This window comes from Piliocolobus tephrosceles, chromosome 2, assembly GCF_002776525.5.
Source record: "Piliocolobus tephrosceles isolate RC106 chromosome 2, ASM277652v3, whole genome shotgun sequence".
Lineage (NCBI taxonomy): Eukaryota > Metazoa > Chordata > Mammalia > Primates > Cercopithecidae > Piliocolobus > Piliocolobus tephrosceles.
The window spans coordinates 164,915,974-164,936,656 of record NC_045435.1 but is presented as its reverse complement, the minus strand read 5'-3'; the positions used below and the strand labels follow the sequence as shown (position 1 = coordinate 164,936,656).

Below are 20,683 nucleotides of genomic sequence, written 5' to 3'. Positions count from 1 at the left end.
AGATACCATCTCACACCAGTTAGAATGGCAATCATTAAAAAATCAGGAAACAATAGGTGTTGGAGAGGATGTGGAGAAATAGGAACACTTTTACACTGTTGGTGGGATTGTAAACTAGTTCAACCATTATGGAAAACAGTATGGCGATTCCTCAAGGATCTAGAACTAGATGTACCATATGACCCAGCCATCCCACTACTGGGTATATACCCAAAGGATTATAAATTATGCTACTACAAAGACACATGCACACGTATGTTTATTGCGGCACTATTCACAATAGCAAAGACTTGGAATCAACCCAAATGTCCATCAGTGACAGACTGGATTAAGAAAATGTGGCACATATACACCATGGAATACTATGCAGCCATAAAAAAGGATGAGTTTGCGTCCTTTGTAGGGACATGGATGCAGCTGGAAACCATCATTCTTAGCAAACTATCACAAGAAGAGAAAACCAAACACCGCATGTTCTCACTCATAGGTGGGAACTGAACAATGAGCTCACTTGGACTCGGGAAGGGGAACATCACACACTGGGGCCTATCATGGGGAGGGGGGAGGGGGGAGGGATTGCATTGGGGAGTTATACCTGATATAAATGATGAATTGATGGGTGCTGACAAGTTGATGGGTGCAGCACACCAACATGGCACATGTATACATATGTAACAAACCTGCACGTTATGCACATGTACCCTAGAACTTAAAGTATAATAAAAATAAAAATAAAAAAAAAAAGTACTTTAGATGTGCAAGAATGATCTACCTCACCCCTAAGAAGGATGCTGAAAAAAGGTTAGCAGATTGCGGTAAAGGCAAGGCAGTACTACAGTAGTCACTGAAGAAGTTGCTGTAATTTACTAAAATTCTAAACAGGTGGATTTATCTTTTTAATAAACAAATTTTCAAAATTACAGATACAAGAGTTCTCAGAAGTCAACCGATTGGTCTGGAGTAAAGAAGCCAATTTACTTAAGTAAATTGGGTAGTAACTTTGCAGAATGGTCAGCATCTTGGGCAGGTTATCTTATAACAAAGGTAAGAAACCCTGTTCAGTTTGTTCACTGAACAGAAAGTTTAAAGGAAACCAGAACATCTATCTGAATGCATAGTACACACACAATAGTCATTGAAGTATTTGTGCTGATAATCATAGAAATTTTTGAAGAAAATGTTTACTAATAGAGAATAATTTCTCTGTAGTTATTAATAATAGTTTCTGAGTGAAAAGTAATTGTTTCACCAAGAAAATTACTATGGTCTTAATGTGTGTGCAAAATTGCATTATGTTTGTCCCTTTTATATTGTAAAATAATACTGTGTAAAAGGATATAAATGCTATGTCAGAGTTTTTTACATAATAAAAAGACATTCAATAAAGAGATATATTATACTCTAATGGCATTTCTAAAAGAAGTTATGTTATCTGAACTTCCTCTAAAATAAAAATAAAGATTTTTAGAATGAATTTTCATGGAAAAACAGGTATATTTCTATTTCCTTAATGAGAAATTTTTACATGCTGGATAGACAAAAGGTACTCTGTGTTCCGAGAAAATGTTTACAGTATATTTAAAATTTATAATTTTTGTTTTTAATTCACATTTCTTTTTTTTTTGAGACTTAGTTTTGCTCTTGCCCCCAGACTGGAGTGCAGTGGTACGATCTCGGCTCACTGCAGTCTCGGTCTCCCGGGTTCAAATGATTCTCCCGCCTCAGCCTCCTGAGTAGCTGGAATTACAGGCATGAGCCGCCACGCCTGGCTAATCTTTGTGTTTTTTGTTGTTGTTGTTGAGAGGGAGTCTCACTCTGTTGCCTAGGCTGGAGTGCAGTGGAGTGATCTCCGCACACTGCAAGCTCCGCCTCCCGGGTTCATGCCATTCTCCTGCCTCAGCCTCCCAAGTGGCTGGGATTACAGGCGCCCACCACCATGCCTGGCTGATTTTTTGTATTTTTTTTAGTAGAGACAGGGTTTCACCCTGTTAGCCAGGATGGTCTCAATATTCTAATATCAGGTGATCTGCCCGCCTCTGCCTCACAAAGTACTGGGATTACAGGCGTAAGCCACCGTGCCTTGCCTTTAATTAACATTTCTGTTAGTGTTTTAAAATATCATTATACTAATTTGTAGTTGGTAACTTCAAGACATTTTCTTTTTTTTTTTTTTTTGGTGGGTGGGGGACGGAATTTTGCTGTGTCACCAGACTCGAGTGCAGTGGCGCAATCTCGGCTCACTGCAACCTCTGCCTCCCTGGTTTAAGTGATTATCCTGCCTCAGCCTCCCGAGTAGCTGGAACTATAGGCAACCGCCACCACACCAGATAATTTTTTTGTTTTTGTTTTTTGTATTTTTAGTAGAGACGGGGTTTCACCATGTTGGCCAGGATGGTCTGGATTTCTCGACCTCGTGGTCCACCCGCCTTGGCCTCCCAAATTGCTGGGATTACAGACATGAGCCACCGTGCCCGGCTGACATTTCTTTTTTTTAATGAATATACTGAAAATATAATGTGTGAAATGTGAAATACTGTTAACTATTTTCAGCTGTGGAATATTGTGAGGTTTTTTTTTGTTTGTTTTTTGGCTTTGTATTTGAAGAAAAAATCTCTTTAAAATTTTATGAGTTCCACAGTGTTAGCAAATCAAAAGTTAAGTCATTAACAAAATTTGACTTCAACCCCAAATAATTTAATTTAAAAATTAATTAAATTTTTTTAAAATTTGGAAATGAATACTTGCCCTTGATAAATTATCTCACATGCTAGTTTTTGACATTTAATCAATAGATTAAAGTGTGTTACTGTCTCTACACATTTTGAGTTTACAGGTTCGGCATGATCTTGCCAGTAAAATTTTCACCTGCTGTAGTATTATGATGAAGCATGATTTCAAAGTGACCATCTATCTTCTTCCACATATTCTGGTGTATGTCTTACTGGGTTGTAATCAAGAAGATCAGCAGGAGGTAAGATAAATCATCTTACTTGGTTTTTGAACATGTGAAACTTATTTTCTCCAATGTAATTCATATTAGAAAGACTACCTATTAGTAGGAAATGTAGATCTATGTATGGCTATGTATGTTCATTTACATATCTTTGCCTATTTGATGTGTGTATCCTTTTAATTGATAGACGTTCTATGTATATTCTAGCTACCAATTTGTTGCCAGTTGTGTTTTCAAAAATTATTCCAACTTAGTCATTTTCTTTTTAACCTTTTCACCTTTTGCCATGCAGAAATTTTAAATGTAAATGCAAAATTTATACATCTTTTATAGATTATTAATTTTAAGCCTTTTATGTGATGCCTTTTCTTATGTCGTGAACTTATTTGCTATATTTTCTTTTAATTCTTCTGTTTTTATATTGTTTTCAATTACTCTGAAATTAATTTTGCATATAGTGTGAGATATTACTGAAAGATTTTTTCACTATTAACAAAGTTTCATTATCATTTATTGAATAATCTAGAATATTTTCAATTTTTAAAAATTTTCTTTAGTCTTTAGCATATTTTCTTTTTAGACTAATATTTGGATTGATTTAATTATAGATAAGAACAATAATGTATTATTGATCAATTGTGCTTTCTTTTTCTTTTTTTGAGACAGAGTCTCCCTGTATTGCCCAAGTTGGGGTGCAGTGGTGCCCTCGGCTCTCTGCAACCTCCACCTCCCAGGTTCAAGTGATTCTCCTGCCTCAGACTTCTGAGTAGCTGTGATTACACACATGTGCCACCATGCCTGGCTAATTTTTTTGTATTTTTAGTATAGACAGGGTTTCACCATGTTGACCAGGCTGGTCTTGACCTCAAGCGATTGGTCTGTCTCAGCCTCCCAAAGTGCTGGGATTACAGGTGTGAGCCAACATGCCTGGCCGATTGTGTTTTTTCTTTTGAAAATTTTTGCCTTAGAATGGTTAGCTTTATATGTCATATAATCATTAAATGGTATTATATAGATATTATTATTAACTATAAAATGGTTCTCATAGGTTTATGCAGAAATTATGGCAGTTCTAAAGCATGATGATCAGCATACCATAAATACCCAAGACATTGCATCTGATCTGTGTCAACTCAGTACACAGACTGTGTTCTCCATGCTTGACCATCTCACCCAGTGGGCAAGGCACAAATTTCAGGCACTGAAAGCTGAGAAATGTCCACACAGTAAATCAAACAGAAATAAGGTAGACTCATTGGGTGAGTTATCACTTCTGTTTCTTTTCTTTTTTTTTTTTTTTAAACTATTCACCAATTAGCTCTTCCCTTTATCAGTTCTATAATTTAAGCGCTAGCTTAAAATATACCTTGTTTTGTCTTTGTTGTTGTTGTTATTGTTGTTGTTGTTTTGGAGACGGAGTTTCCCTCTTGTTGCCCAGGCTGGAGTGCAGTGGTGTATGACCTCGGCTCACTGCAATCTCTGCCTCCTGGGTTTGAGCAATTCTGCTGCCTCAGCCTCCCAAGTAGCTGGGATTACAGGCGCCCACCACCATGCCCAGCTAATTTTTTTGTGTATTTTTAGTAGAGACAGGGTTTGGCCATATTGGCCAGACTGGTGTCGAACTCCTGACCTCAGGTAATCCATCTGCCTTGGCCTCCCAAAGTGCTGGGATTATACAGGCGTGAGCCACCGCACCCAGCCGTTTTGTGTATTTTTAAAATGGATAATAGTGTGGCCTTTTCACTGAGAAGAAACAGTGAATTTATAGTCATAAGACCTTTCTCTCTTCTTACTCTCAGTTGGACAAGACACATATTTATTTTTTCTTTGTATAAAATGGGGTTAATATTTTTATTTTTATTTATTATTTTTTTTTGAGATGGAGGTTTGCTCTGTTACCCAGGCAGGAGTGCAGTGGCAGGATCTTGGCTCACTGCAACCTCCACCTCCTGGGTTCAAGCAATTCTCCTGTCTCAGCTTTGTGAGTAGCTGGGATTACAGGTGTGTGCCACCATGCCCGGCTAATTTTTGTATTTTTAGTAGAGGCAGTGTTTCACCATATTGGCCAGGCTGGTCTCCAACTCCTGGCCTCAAGTGATCCACCCACCTCAGCCTCCCAAAGTGCTGAGACTACAGGCGTGAACCACCACACCTGGCCAAACTGGGGTTAATATTATCTCCCTTAGGAGATTGTTTTGAGGAATAAATGAGATGATGAAATTATAAAGTGTGAAATAAATGAGATGATAATATTGTTATTAACCTAATCCTCCATGTTAACATATTACATGTTCCCTCAGTTTGTGTGTGTGTGTGTGTTTGTGTGTGTGCGCGTGTGTTTGTGTGTGTGTGTGTGTGTGTGTACTCTGGTCTTTGTCATTCTTCACTTGGAAAATATTCTTTGTAATCTTTTTCACATTTAAGTTTTATATTTCAAGGGAGATTTTAATTTTATTTATTTCCTGGCCTAAAGAGAAGCTATTCTCTTTATTTGTTTTTCTTGTCTGTAGTAGTGTTTGGTATCCAGCCAGCTGTCCAGATATGCTTATATGCATTACTACACTACACCCTGCTATATCTTACCTTGCACTACTTTTTTTTCCTGTGATATTACAACTTTCACTAAGAAGAATCTTGATTTAAAAATGAAACACCTGCTAATTTGTTCCCATGGTATGAGCATTGATGAGAATTATATTCATCATACACTAATAGATATTCTTACTTTCTTTGAACCTTTTTTTTTTTCATTCTTGCAATAAGTGGATGGTTATAATCTGGCTTTATACCTCAGCTGTTCTCACGGACATCAAGTGTTTTTCCTGCAGGCTTTCAGGCTAATTGAAAAACTAACTATCTAACAATCCTTAAAGAGGCCTTCCCCTTCCGTAATTCTCAGTTTGTGAGCATCTCCCTCTTGTTGTTCTGTTGAAGCAGATACATTCCTGTTGTTAAGCAAAATAGTTTATCATTTTTCTAAAATTTTCTGGACTTGCCAATAATTACCTGCTTTGGGGAATGTTTTCATCTGGAATCTGGCTATTAATATATTTTTATATTTAACAATTAAATGTTTATTTTTAATGTTTTTTTTTTGAGACCAAGCCTCTCTCTGTTGCCCACACTGGAGTGCAGTGGCGTGATCTTGGCTCACTGCAGCTTCCACCTTCTGGATTCAAGTGACTCTTATGCCTCATGCCCAGCTAATTTTTTGTACTTTTAGTAGAGACAGGATTTCACCATGTTGGCCAGGCTGGTCTCTTAACTCCTGGGCTCAAGCAGTCCATCTGCCTCGATCTCCCAAAGTGTTGGAATTACAGGCGTGAGCCAGCACAACTGGCCTGTTTGGTTTTATTTCTGCATGTCAAAATGGTACTGTAAAACCAAACACTCTATTATCACCATTTTCAGTGATAGTAGCTTTTTTTTTTTTTTTTTGTGAGACAGAGTCTTACTCTATAGCCCAAGCTAGATGGAGTGCAGTGGCACGATCTTGGCTCACTGCAACCTCCACCTCCCAGTCTCAAGCGATTCTTGTGCCTCAGCCTCCCAAGTAGCTGGGGCTACAGGCGCATGCCATCATACCCGACTAATTTTTTGTATTTTAGTGGAGACAGGGTTTCACCACATTGCCCAGAGTGGTCTCAAACTCCTGAGCTCAGGCAATGCTTTGGCCTCCCGAAGTGCTGGGATTACAGGCATGAGCCACTGCGCCTGGCCAAAATTCTAGCTTTTAAGAATAACATTTGTAATGGTTCAAAAGTACAATACCTTTAACATTTCTTTAACATTTTTGTAGAGACCCCCATCTCTACAAAAAATACAAAAATTAGTGGGTGTGGTTGGTATGTGCCTGTAGTCCCAGGTTACTCGCAAGGCTGAAGTGTGGGGATCGCTTGAGCCTGTGAGGTTGAGGCTACGGTGAGACAAGATCACACCACTGCACTCCAGCCTGGGCAGCAGAGCAAGACCCTGTCTCCAGAAAAAAAAAAAATCATAATTTGAAATCATCTGCAAATTTTGATGGAAATAAGGTTTAAAATAAGATTATTTTAAATATAATCTGTTTAGAATATACTACCTTAGGCCAGGCACGGTAGCTTACATCTGTAATCCTAGCACTTTGGGAGGTCGAGGCGGGAGGATCACTTGAGCTCAGGAGTTCAGGATCAACCTGTGCAACATAATGAGACCTCATCTTTGCAAAAAATACAAAACTTAGCCAGGCGTGGTGGCACATGCCTGTGGTCCCAGGTTCTGGAGACTGAGGCAGGATCACTTAAGCCCAGGAGGTGAAGGTGGCAGTGAACTATGATCGTGCCACTGCACTGTAGCCTACGTGACAGAGTGAGATCAAAATAAATTTTTTAAAGTAAATAAATAAAAAATAAAATATACTACCTTAATTATTTAAATTTTGAAGAAATTTGTTTCCTGTTTTCTACATGCTGTTATGAATCATTAAAATTTAGAAGTTTTAAATAACAATTTATAAACTAGACTTGTCCTCATTTAGAAGTTTTTAATTTTTGTCTTTTTGTACACTCTTGAAAAATTAACCTAAAGTACTTGTGGTTTTACTTTGAAGGCACTTCTACTTTCAATTTCTATTTTAATTGGTGATACTGTACATTTGGCAACCAAGAAAAAATAGGTGAAAAAAAAGAATTCTAAACTTTAAAAAAGGTTATTTCCATAGTTCTGTACTTTCCCTACAAAATAGCTACATTTAATCATTTTTTATAGTCATCAAAAAATAACTAATCTCGTATCTTTTGTATCATTATATCTTTTCAAAATGTAATAATACATTGATATTTAATCCTCACCAACAACATTGTAAGGAAGGCAAGACAGATACTAACGTTTTCCTTTTATAGGTAAAGAAATAGAGGCTCAATAAATTAAATGATTATCCAAAGAAAGGTAAGTTACAATGGCAGAGTTGGAGCAAGACTCTCTGAATAATTGTTCTGTTGTTAGTTACATTCTAAATATATCCTAATACATTCAGATTAATTTGTTTAGTGAAATAAATTGAACTTACTTAAACTGACACTTTTAAAGTTTTATCTTGAAAGTCTTTAATTACTCAACTTCTTTTTTTATGATCTAGTATCTACTGTGGATTATGAAGACTATCAGAGTGTAACCCGTTTTCTAGACCTCATACCCCAGGATACTCTGGCAGTAGCTTCCTTTCGCTCCAAAGCATACACACGAGCTGTAATGCACTTTGAATCATTTATTACAGAAAAGAAGCAAAATATTCAGGAACATCTTGGATTTTTACAGGTCTGAAGTTAATGTAGTGAATTTAATAATGAAAATTAATGTAGCCAATCTTTTATGTTTGTGTTGTTCATATTATTGAATGTTTTAGATGCTATGCTTCGAAGCTTATAGATTAATGGGGAGAGATAAACATCGATTTGGTATAATATTTTAAGTATAGTAACACACATGTACCCTGAGGAAGGACATATAACTCATCCATGTGGAATAGGGTGGGAGATGGAAGCGGATGAGCCAAGAGGTCAGGAATGGCTTCTTGGAGATGGTGTCTTAAAAAATGAGCAGTATAGGGAGGTAAGACATTATAAGCAGAGGCATCTCTGTGGAGTGTTTGAAAAGAGCATGGTATATGCCAAAGAGTAAAGTGTCGGTTTGGAATGGCAGAGGAAAGATCACAAATAATAGAGGACTTTTTAAGTTGCACAGACTTCTTGGAGGGTGTGAACTAGGGAAGTGTTATGGTCACAATGGGATTTTAGCTAAATGCCTGTGGCAGTTATGGAGGAGGAGTTTGGAAGGGCCACGATTCAAGGAATCACTCTTCTCTTTGTGAGAGTTGTGGTCCTGAATTTGGGAGTGAGTGATGGGGGGAAGTGTTGGTTATGTCAGGTATCACGCATGAAAATGCTGGTGAAATAATGATTTAGGCAGTGTTATGATTGTGTAGGGAAGAAAAGAAAGTAAGAGCAAGCAGGTGAGGCGAATACAGTGGAATTAAATAAGAGCTTAAGATTGGTGGGCTTTTCAAATCAAAAAGCAAAGTGTGATAAAAGAACAAGAAAATTAGTAACTTGCAGTCTTAAGATGAATATTAGCCCCGTCCTGTCTTTGTGTTCCTCCTTGACCAGCTTTAAGTCTATGGTTCATGGTTAAAATCGTTCCCTTAGAGTGATGCTCAACTTCTTGTCTTTTTCCCACTGCGTTGTACTCCCTTTGTAAAACTCCAACCATGTAAGCAGCTGGAGAAAAATTACACAGTGGGTGTTATAACTGGTTTCAGTTTAAGTTCATGATCTCAAACATCTTTAAAACTGCAGTACTCTAACATTACCTTCCGGCCTGCTGTGTTTCTCTAGTAAGGCTACTTTCCCACTTGTCGAGATGACTATCTCTTACCTTCACTTTGGTTCCCTGCTTCCAGCTGACGATCTTGCTTCATCATTCATTCAGAAAAATCTGCAAATGCACAGCATCTGCACCATATTCTTTTTCTTCCCTTCTGTTATTTTGTTTATTTGTTTATTTTGAGATGGGGTCTTGCTCTGTCACCTAGGCTGGAGTACAGTGGCATGATCTCGGCTCACTGCAACCTCCACCTCCCAAGCTCAAAGGATCCTCCCACCTCAGCCTCCCGAGCAGCTGGGACCACAGGCCGGCCACCATACCTGGCTAATTTTTTGTATTTTTAGTAGAGGTGGGTTTTTCCATGTTGCCTGGGCTGACCTCCTGACCTCAAATGATCTGCCTGCCTTGGCCTCTCAAAGTGCTGGGATTACAGGCTTGAGCTGCTGTGCCTGGCTTCTTCTGTTATTTTTAAGGAAGGATTTCTTCCTCTCAAAATTCAGTCTTTCTACTTGTGTTCTCAATGTCAAGATATAACTTCTTCATATATTCCTTCTTTCTCGAGTGTAATTAATTTCTCTTTGGGAACCAGAGTATATAGAGCATATAGACATGTTCTGGTAAAGCCGTAACTTTTTATAATTCCCTTGATCTTACCTTCTCCTTTAGATACATCCCATCTCTCTGTTTCCAGAACTTCATAACCAGTTTTTGAAAGAATTGTCTAGTTTCCTTATACTGCAATCACTTCTTTGTTTCTTATTCACTCTTCCCATTTCGACAAGACTTCTCTTTTTCTTTTCTCTTGACACTATTATTGCTAAGAAAATTGGTGCCCACATGTTACTAAATCCAGTAAATTTTTCCCAGCCCTCATTTTCTTAACCTCAGTATCATTGACCATGCCGTTCTCATTAAGACATTTGCTTTTCTCCCATGACTTCTGGGATATTTTATTCCCCAGTTTTCTTCCAAGTTTTCTTGCTTCTCCTGTTTCATTTGCCAGCTCTTCCTTGTTGATAAATGTAGAAACTCTAGTCTCTATCCTCAGCCTTCTTTTCTTCTTTATCCATTTCCTAGATCATCCCATTCTTTCTCATGTTGCGAGAGAATGTCTTTGTGCTAATTGATTCCTAAATTTTTATCTTTAGCTTGAATATCTCCTTTGAGCCCAGATTGCTGTCTTGGGTTCCTTAAAGGCATCTCAATAACAATATATTAAAATGGTTATTTAAATTTTTAAAAATTTAAAAATTCAATAAAACTCTTATAAACTGTACTCAATAGAATATGTTATCATTTGGATCTAGACAGTTTTAGGATCCTGAGGTTCTTTATAACCCTTATGATCAATAACAGCTATTGATAGATTTGTATTTAAGAGGAATAAGAATGTTGAGGGATAGAATGTCTGGAAATAAGTTTATAATTTTACTGTGACTCTGCCATGAAACAAGTGCTTACTATTACTTTGAGGAAAAATTTCTCAAAAAATTGCTCTTTCAATATAAATAGGTGGTTTTATAGTTTTATTTCCAGTTGTATTTTTTTCTTGTTTTTGATTGTTTTTTAATCATCGAACAAAGAAATTGTATGCTGCTATGCATGAACCTGATGGAGTGGCCGGAGTCAGCGCAATTAGAAAGGCAGAACCATCTCTAAAAGAACAGATCCTTGAACATGAAAGCCTTGGTTTGCTGAGGGATGCCACTGCTTGTTATGATAGGGCTATTCAACTAGAACCAGACCAGGTAAGATAATAATTAAAAGGCAGCTGTAATGAAAATAGCCCTGAATAGGAACTCTGGAAACCTTAGTTTTTGTTTTTTTTGTTTTTGTTTTTGAGACAGAGTCTCACTGTGTCGGCCAGGCTGGAGTGCAGTGGCACGATCTTGGCTCACTGCAGCCTCTGTCTCCTGGGCTCAAGCAATTCTGTCTCAGCCTCCCGAGTAGCTGGAATTACAGGCGTGTGCCACCATACCACGTCCAGCTGAAACCTTAGTTTTAATACTGTTTCTATCAGTGTCACAGAGTGTCTGGAAAACTCTCTAAACTTGAGTTTCCTAACAGATAAAATTAGAGACTTTACTAGATGATTTTAAAAATCCCTTCCAGGCTGGGTGCAGTGGCTCACGCCTGTAATCCCAGCACTTTGGGAGACCAAGATGGGTGGATTGCCTGAGATCAGGAGTTCGAGACTAGCCTGGCCAACATAGTGAAACTCCATCTCTACTAAAAATACAAAAAATTACCTGGGCGTGGGGGCAGGCACCTGTAATCCCAGCCACTGGGAGGCTGAGGCAGGAGAAATGCTTGACCCCAGGAGTTGGAGGTTGCAGTGAGCCGAGATCGTGCCATTGCACTCCAGCCTGGGCAACAAGAGTGAAACTCCATCTCAAAACAAAAAAAAAATATATCCCTTCCAATACTATATTTGTATGACTTTAGAAATTCCCTAAATGAATGAGATTTATTACGGAGTATATCTGTATTAAAATGTTCATTTAATAACTCTAGAATATATATATATTTTTAGTTTGCTATTAAAAGTGTAAGCCATGGATCAATTTGTAGAAGGAGGGATTCTCCATAGCCTGAGAAAGATTTTCATATTTTATACATCTACCCCCATCCTACTCACCCACCTGCAGTCTCTAAAATGGTCCTGTAGAATCACTGAGTTACAGTTAGTAATGGGAATAAGTTGTGTGTCTATTAGGATGGGAAAGGGGTTTAAAATCATTAATTTATAATCTTGCCTTAGATTCTTTCTAATTTTGGGATGATGCCTTCTGTCATATTTGACATGTTTCTCAGAAGCACAATATATAAGTTGTTTATTTTTCACAATCTTATTTTCGTTTTAAAGGATAGTACCTAATCCTCTTTAACTTTTTAGTTGCTAAAGCCTGAAATCCATATTGAAAACATCAGGACCTTTGAGCTTGAATGTTAATGTGAGAAATATGATAATCTGTAAACAGAATATCAAAGATATTAGATATTTTTAATATTTGATCTGAACCAAAAAGTAGTCTAAATCTGGAAAAATATAATAACTTCAATCTGAGATTTTCTAGGTTGTCTACATTTATTTATGTTACTTTAAATGTGTTAGGACTGTGATGGGGGTCCTGCATGTAAGTAAGAAAGTCAATTGTTAAATTAAGAAAGGTGTAGCTGGGCATGGTGGCTCATGCCTATAATCCTAGCACTTTGGGAGGCTGAGGCAGGAGGATCTCTTGAGCCCAGGAGTTTGAGACCAGCCTGGGCAACATGGCGAGACCCTGTCTCTACAAAAAATTTAAATAATAATAATAATTTTAAAAAAAGGCAATAAAGTAAATAGTAATTTTTAAAGAATATCAGTTAAGCTGTTTTTGGTCCCCAAACTATTATTGAAGTGATAATTGCTATTTTAAATATTTTTAAATTTCTAGATCATTCATTATCATGGTGTAGTAAAGTCCATGTTAGGTCTTGGTCAGCTGTCTACTGTTATCACTCAGGTGAATGGAGTACATGCTAACAGGTAATATTTTATGAAATAATGATTTTCTTTTGTTATTTTATCTGAATGGGAAATTTTTAATTAGTGAATTGTGTAACTTAATGTTTAGTAGAGTAATAAATGTTTTATGTGTTTTCATGGTATTGGAGATAAGCACCAACATTTTTTTTTCCTCAAATTTTTCATAGTCAATCTACCACTTAACAGCTTCTATCTAAAGAGCCATCCTTGAATTAGATTTGCTTTAACACAAGGAACTTCTAGAACCCACCGGCTGTTGGTGAGGCTCATATGGGACTTCCTGGGCCTCAGAGGGCATCTATGCTCTGCTTACAGTATCAATACCAGTTGTTTTCTGTGCTAGAGGTGGGAGAGCGAACTTTGTGACTGATTGATGGAATACCACTGTAGACTGTGTGCACTGATTTTACCCTAAATGATTGATGACTGTGAAAGCAGCCTTCCTTTCCTAAAGATGGTGGGTTTATTATTGAAAATCAAATTATACAAAAAATAATACATATGTGTGGCAAAAAATTAAGGCTGAGTAGTTCTTCCAGTCTGGAGATTAAATGTGGAGATTAGCACACTGCTCTTGAAGCTGCTTTGCTATGAGAGCTGAAAGCTGTATTCCTTGATTTATTCATCAGACTCTAAATAGCTATTCTGAACAGTAAAATCTGGTCAAAAGGGAATGGGATCTCAGTTAGCCAAAGAATATACAGGCCACTGTTTTTGGACTACTCTGAAGCCACCTTTTTCTTTTTTTTCAACTTTTATTTTAGATTCTGGGGCTACATGTGCAATTTAGTAACAAGGGCATATTACGTGATACTGAGGTTTAGGATACTATTGAACCCGTCACCCAGGTAGTGAGCATAGTACCCAAAAGATAGTTTTTCAACTCTTGCCTCGCTCCCCCACCCCTTGTAGTCCCCAGGGTCTGTTGTTCCTATTTTTGTGTCCATGTGTACCCAATGTTTAGCTCCCATTTTATTCTTTTTTATAGCTGCATAGTATTCCATTATGTATATGTGCCACATTTTCTTTATCTAATCCACCATTGATGGGCACTTAGGTTGATTTCATGTCGTTGCTATTGTGAATAGTGCTGCAGTGAACATACGAGTATATGTATCTTTTTGGTAGAATGAATTATTTTCCTTTGGGAATATACCCAGTTAATGGGATTGCTGTGTTCTATTTTCAGTTCTTTGGGAAATCTCTAAACTGCTTTCCACAGTGGCTGAACTAATTTATATTCCCACCAACAGTGTGTAAGCATTCCCTTTTCTCTGCAACCCCTTCTACATCTGTTATTTTTTAACTTTTTAATAATAGCCATTCTGGGCTGGGTGCGGTGGCTCATGCCTTTAATCCCAGCACTTTGAGAGGCCAAGGCGGATGTATCATTTGAGGCCAGTAGTTCGAGACCAGCCTGGCCAACATGGTGAAACCCCATCTCTACTAAAATAATACAAAAATTAGCTGGGCGTGATGGTGCACATCTATAATCCCAGCTACTTGGGAGGCTGAGGCAGGAGAATTGCTTGAACCTGGGAGATGGAGGTTGCAGTGAGCTGAGATTGCACCACTGCACTCCAGTCTGGGCAACAGAGGGAGACTCTGTCTCAAAATAATAATAGTAGCCATTCTGATTAGTGTGAGATGGTATCTCATTGTGGCTTTGATTTGCATTTCTCAAATAATTGTGATGATGAGCATGTTTTCATATGCTTGTTGGCTGCTTGTATGTCTTCTTTTGAGAAGTGTCTGCTCATGTCCTTTGCCTACTTTTTAATGGGGTTGTTTTTTGCTTGTTGATTTATTTAAGCTTTTTATAGATTCTGAAGCCAGCCCTTTCTAAGTACTGTTTGTATAGGTTCCAAAACTGTGATTCATAAAGACTATCATTCTACAATGTCTAAGGGCAGAGAAGTTCACTGTTGGTCAGATGGTATCACAGTAGTGGAATTTATGAAATCACAAGAGAAGTTTTGCAGAAGTAGAGAAGGAATGCTTATATGTTTAGATGTGTTTCTCCTGATTAGTTGAGAGACTTTATGAATAGATAGATTACAGAGATTTGGGAAAGAGTCATGGCTCAAATTGGGGTGTCAAATTTCTTTTTGATGTAGACTACACATTCAGACTCCTCTTTTCTTCTCTTTGGGTCTGGGATACATAGAGCCTCCTGATTTGGGTTGGGAAAGAGGCATGCGTCAATATTCAATGAAGAGGTGCTGTGTCATGGTGAAGCAAATGATTATGGATGGGGCATGTTTTTCTTGGGGTAATTTCTATTTGTATTAAGCAAATATTTTTTCCTAAAATATTGACTGTGCTTACCCTATTTATCATTCTTTTTAATGTACCCATTTATGTGGATACGTTGTCACAGCCTGATCCTGATTGCCATTGGTACTTTTTGCTATAAGGCTTCTTGTGACACATCCCCTCTGTTATCTGTTATCCCATAGGTAATCTGTTATCCCACATTTGGATAACAAATACTGCCTAATTCTACTGAGATTTTTATCCTGAAATTTTTATATTTTGATGTCTGATGGTAAGCTTGTAGAGTCGTTCAAAATTGGACTTTTGAAAATTGCATTTCAGTTGTATTTCTTTAGCCTTATTCTAAACTGTTCTTGGTGGTGGTCATAAATTTAGAAATTGGAACATACTCTAGCTGCTATTTTTAAAATTTTTTAAATTGAAACTTGTTAGATCACTTGTTATCTTTTCTTTATGTGTTTTTACTGTAATAAAAAGAGCAAGGAAAACTTTCGAGGATATTGATTCCAGCCTCTCTCTTACTTTATTTATAATATGGATATATAGGTGCTGTATGCAGTGTTATTAGATTATTAAATGGAAAATTGTGCCTAGCCTAGGATCTAAACATATGGCAGAAATTCAGACAGTATGATTAATAAAAAAGAAACATGAGGAAAGCCTAGCTGTTTCTGTGTAGTCATGATCTCAAATATCACTGGTCATCCTAATGTCACCTAAGTAGAATGCTTAGAACAAAATAATTAGCCTATATCATACTGGTTTTGCAAACTCAAATTTTAAACTAACTGAAAGTAGTTTAAAAATAGTTATATATTTTAGGTAGCTAGTTTTATATACTTTGTTATGCCGTTGACAAATCATTGTAACTTTCTTTTGCTCTTGGTATTGTTCTAGATGCCTCCCAACTGTCCCTGAGTTATACCACTGGCCCCCGTGTATTTTTGTCTTAAATTTAATTTGGAATTCTAAGTTATTAGAACTGCTTATCTCTGAATTTATGTGTGTTCAGTTGGCTCTTTTTCTTCTTTGTTCAAATTAAGCATGCAGCTATTTTTACAATGGGCTTAGTTATTATTCAGGAATTAACTCTGCTCTAATATATGGCACATTTTAATTTGTTGAAGAATGGTGTATCAGAAGTAATTAGTGAAAAAATATTTTTGAAGGATGGAAAGATTAAAATTTTCTGGGTAGTTGCTGGATAGAGATGATTATTTTGCATCTAAGAACAAAATATAATGCAAATTCAATAAATATAATAAATACAGATGTAAACCAATGAAAAATCTCTGAATGTCACTTTAAATAAATTAAAGTTTAGTTGATACGGGTTTCTTTTAATAGGTCCGAATGGACAGATGAATTAAACACGTACAGAGTGGAAGCAGCTTGGAAATTATCACAGTGGGATTTGGTGGAAAACTATTTGGCAGCAGGTAAAATTACTTCTTAAAATATAAGCAGTTTTAGGCTGGGTGTGGTGGCTCACACCTGTAATCCCAGCACTTTGGGCAGCTGAGGCGGGTGGATCACGAGGTCAGGAGATCAAGACCATCCTGGCTAACACGGTGAAACCCCATATCTACTAAAAATCCAAAAAATTAGGGGGACGTGGTGGCACACGCCTGTAATCCCAGCAACTCAGGAGGCTGAGGCAGGAGAATCACTTGAACCTGGGAGGTAGAGGTTGCAGTGAGCTGAGATCATGCCACTGCACTCCAGCCTGGGTGACAGAGTGAGACTCTATCTCAAAGGAAAAAAAAAGCTATTTTAATATGACATAAATATTCAGACTTAATTAACTTAGCAACATTCATACTTAATCTCTTAGCCTGTTTTATTTATTTATTTATTTATTTTTTTGAGACAGAGTCTCGCTCTGTCGCCCAGGCTGGAGTGCAGTGGCCGGATCTTGGCTCACTGCAAGCTCCGCCTCCCGGGTTCACACCATTCTCCTGCCTCAGCCTCCCCAGTAGCTGGGACTACAGGCGCCCACCACCTCGCCTGGCTAGTTTTTTTGTATTTTTTAGTAGAGACGGGGTTTCACCGGGTTAGCCAGGATAGGATGGTCTCGATCTCACAACCTCATGATCCGCCCGTCTCGGCCTCCCAAAGTGCTGGGATTACAGGCTTGAGCCACCGTGCCCAGCCCTAGCCTGTTTTATGATTGCCTTGGTTAGTTGTTTAAAGTAGAATGAAACCAGGCTGGGCATGGTGGCTCACACCTGTAATCTCAGTGTTTTGGAAGGCTAAGATGGGAGGATTGCTTGAAGCCAGGAGCTCAAGACCAGCCTGGGCAAAATAGTGAGACTGTCTCTGCAAAAATGTTTTTTTAAAAACTTAGCTGGGCATGGTGGGTCATGCCTCTTCACCTACTCTGGAGACTGAGGTGGGAGGATCATTGGACCCCAGAAGTTCAAGGCTGCAGTGAGCTATAATCATGCCATAGCCCTCTAGCCTGGACCACAGAGCGAGACTCTGTCTAAAAAACAAACAAACAAAAAGGAATGAAGCCCCCTGTTTGATATTTCAGCTGACCATTTTATCTAATGAAATAAAGCTGAGTCTTAGACCCAGCTACCATGACATTTCTTGACTCTTCATTTGTTTTTCAGATGGAAAATCTACAACATGGAGTGTCAGACTGGGACAGCTATTATTATCAGCCAAAAAAAGAGATATCACAGCTTTTTATGACACATTGAAACTAGTGAGAGCAGAACAAATTGTACCTCTTTCAGCTGCAAGCTTTGAAAGAGGCTCTTACCAACGAGGATATGAATATATTGTGAGGTATTTTGGGGTTTCCATTTTTATATTCCTGGCCTGTAAATGTCGCCTGACAGGATTGGAATTTTTTGATGAGTAAATAAGATGAGTGTTTGGTATCATGCAAAGCTACACCAGATAACTCTTTCATTCTTCTTACCTCGCAATTACCCTACAGTTAAAAAAATTCTAACATACATCCTTTTAAGGAAAGACAACAATGAGACTAATGGAACACACAATAAAAAGAACTTATGTGTGTCCTCTTGTAATGTCATAGTTTGCTTTCTATATAACCAATTATAACGTAGACATCTATAGCACCTGGCACATTGGTGCTTGGTATTTATTCATTGTTTCCCTTTCCTTTTCATTTAGAAATGTGTTTGATATTTCCCCCCAAAATATAGGTATCACATTACTAGAAAGAAGATTAACTTTTAGAGGTGAGGAAGAAAATGTTGGAAAACATTTTAGGTCTGTGAATTCTACCTGAGGAAAAATGATAAACTAAATACTGTAATTAAAGTATAAGAAATTTATCACATAGCACATTTTTTTAAATTAGAAGAATTTGCTATATTTAGTATCAACCCATTTGGTGATATCTTAAGGAAACTAGAGATTGGACCACTGAGTTTAATTCTGTTCTGTAGCTACTCAGCTATATCCTTGTGCCTTGAACACTGAGTCATAGACGCTGACTGTCATACAAGGGGGAAAAAGCTAGAGTGAATGTATCACAGTTTCCATCACTCTTAGAAAAATCTGCTATGCCAGGCCGTCTTATAGTAGCACCAGCAATATGTGCAAATACCTCATGTTGGTTTATACTGGATCCATGTTTTCTTTTATCTTCATTTAGGTGGTAAGTTTTGGTTTTCATATATTTGAATTTAGTTTTATCCATCATTCTCCAATTTAATTAGGAATTTAAATTTTTAAAATTTATTTAAAAAATTTTAATGTAATTAATTTTATTTATTTATTTATTTACTTATTATTTTAAGGGATGGGGTCTTGCTATGTTGCCTGAGCTGGAGTGCAGTGGCTATTCACAGGCATAATCATAGCTCACTGCAACCTTGAACATCTGAGTTCAAGTGATCCACCTGCCTCAGTCTTCTGAGTAGCTGGGATTACAGGTGCACACTACAATGTCTGGCTAAAGCACTAAATATATAAACCAGCATAAACTGGTGTTTACATTCAGTTTGAAAAGATAAAACTATAATTGTTTACTTAGCAAGGATATATTAAAGTTCTACCAAAGACAACTGTGTATTTTAAATTCTTTATTTCTGATTCAAAGTACATGCTTTATATATGAGATTAATAAGGCTGAATGTAATAACATTTTAACATAGGCTCTATCTATCTTCAGATTGCACATGTTGTGTGAGTTGGAGCATAGCATCAAACCACTTTTCCAGCATTCTCCAGGTGACAGTTCTCAAGAAGATTCTCTAAACTGGGTAGCTCGACTAGAAATGACCCAGAATTCCTACAGAGCCAAGGAGCCTATCCTGGCTCTCCGGAGGGCTTTACTAAGCCTCAACAAAAGGTTTCTCATATTACTTTTATTTTAAAAATGTCACTTATCTTGAATTTGGCATTTGGATATTATTTGGGGGTATTTGTATTTCTTAATTTTCTTTCTGAATCTATCTTTTTCTATTTTTAATTATCAGGGCTACACTATCTGGTTGAAAGGAACCTAGAACTTAAGAAGCACTTTTATACACCATTTCTTTCTCTTTTTTAAGATGTTAAATACATATCTGAGGGATATGTTTTTTACTGATAAAAATAAAAAATAAGGTTTATAATAGGTAAAACAGAGCACTATAAGAAAATTAAGTCAAGTCTTTTTGAACAAATTAATCATTAATTCCTTTGAAATAGTATATGAAGAAGTTTCTGTGTTGGGAAGAGGGGTTTTCAAAACATTGGAACTACTTGCAGAGTTTATGACCTAGATTTAAATTGTTTAAGTTAAGTTGTCACATACACTTATCAGTGGTCTCTCTCACCCATGTGTTGTTACTTCCTTTAGACCAGATTATGATGAAATGGTTGGAGAATGCTGGCTGCAGAGTGCCAGAGTAGCTAGAAAGGCTGGTCACCACCAGACAGCCTACAATGCTCTCCTTAATGCAGGGGAATCACGACTCGCTGAACTGTATGTGGAAAGGGCAAAGTGGCTCTGGTCCAAGGTAATGGCCAGGGAAATGTCATCAGATGTATATATATATATTCTTTTGGGAATTATGTACTTCCTTAAAAGGCCAACTGAGAGAACATAACTAATCCAAATTAAGAACCTTCCTTTTCTATCACTTTTCTTCATTAGTTATCTACCATAGCCTGGAAGTAACTATTCTTTTTACTCTACAGTCCCCAGATACCTTCCCATTTCAAGGCTGAATGTGGAGTTCTTTCAGTTTTCATCTATCTTACATTTTCCTTGAGGAAAACGACCTTTTAATTTTTCACCTTATGTATGTATACATACAGTAAATGTTGGTTAAATGAATGTAACTCTGTCACTTAGTCGCTGGCAGATAATTAGCTCTCTGTGGACTTGCCAGTGTTACTGTCAATATTCAGCTCTGATCTAGCCAGAAAGGGCTTAGCATCTGAACAGAAGTTCACAGCAGTCTTCAGATTAAAGCAAAAGTAATGGGAAGGGGTTTTTTTAAACATTGGAACTGCTTGCAAGGTTTATGATCCAGATTTACTTTATTTATTTATTTATTTATTTATTTATTTATTTATTTATTTATTTATTT

The 20,683-nt window shown here is 37.3% G+C and overlaps 1 protein-coding gene across 4 annotated transcripts in view; it reads left to right on the top strand.

Moving 5' to 3' along the window:
- Positions 1-20,683, top strand: part of ATR (ATR serine/threonine kinase) — a 125,186-nt gene that overhangs the window by 63,543 nt on the left and 40,960 nt on the right. For all 4 annotated transcript variants that reach the window (XM_023215343.2, XM_023215341.2, XM_023215339.2 and 1 more), the window contains 10 exons: positions 924-1,044; positions 2,834-2,971; positions 4,002-4,212; positions 8,070-8,248; positions 10,897-11,061; positions 12,751-12,842; positions 16,467-16,558; positions 17,738-17,915; positions 19,276-19,455; positions 19,948-20,107. In XM_023215343.2, coding sequence (XP_023071111.2) covers positions 924-1,044; positions 2,834-2,971; positions 4,002-4,212; positions 8,070-8,248; positions 10,897-11,061; positions 12,751-12,842; positions 16,467-16,558; positions 17,738-17,915; positions 19,276-19,455; positions 19,948-20,107 — 1,516 coding nt within the window. The remainder of the gene's footprint in view (positions 1-923; positions 1,045-2,833; positions 2,972-4,001; positions 4,213-8,069; positions 8,249-10,896; positions 11,062-12,750; positions 12,843-16,466; positions 16,559-17,737; positions 17,916-19,275; positions 19,456-19,947; positions 20,108-20,683) is intronic.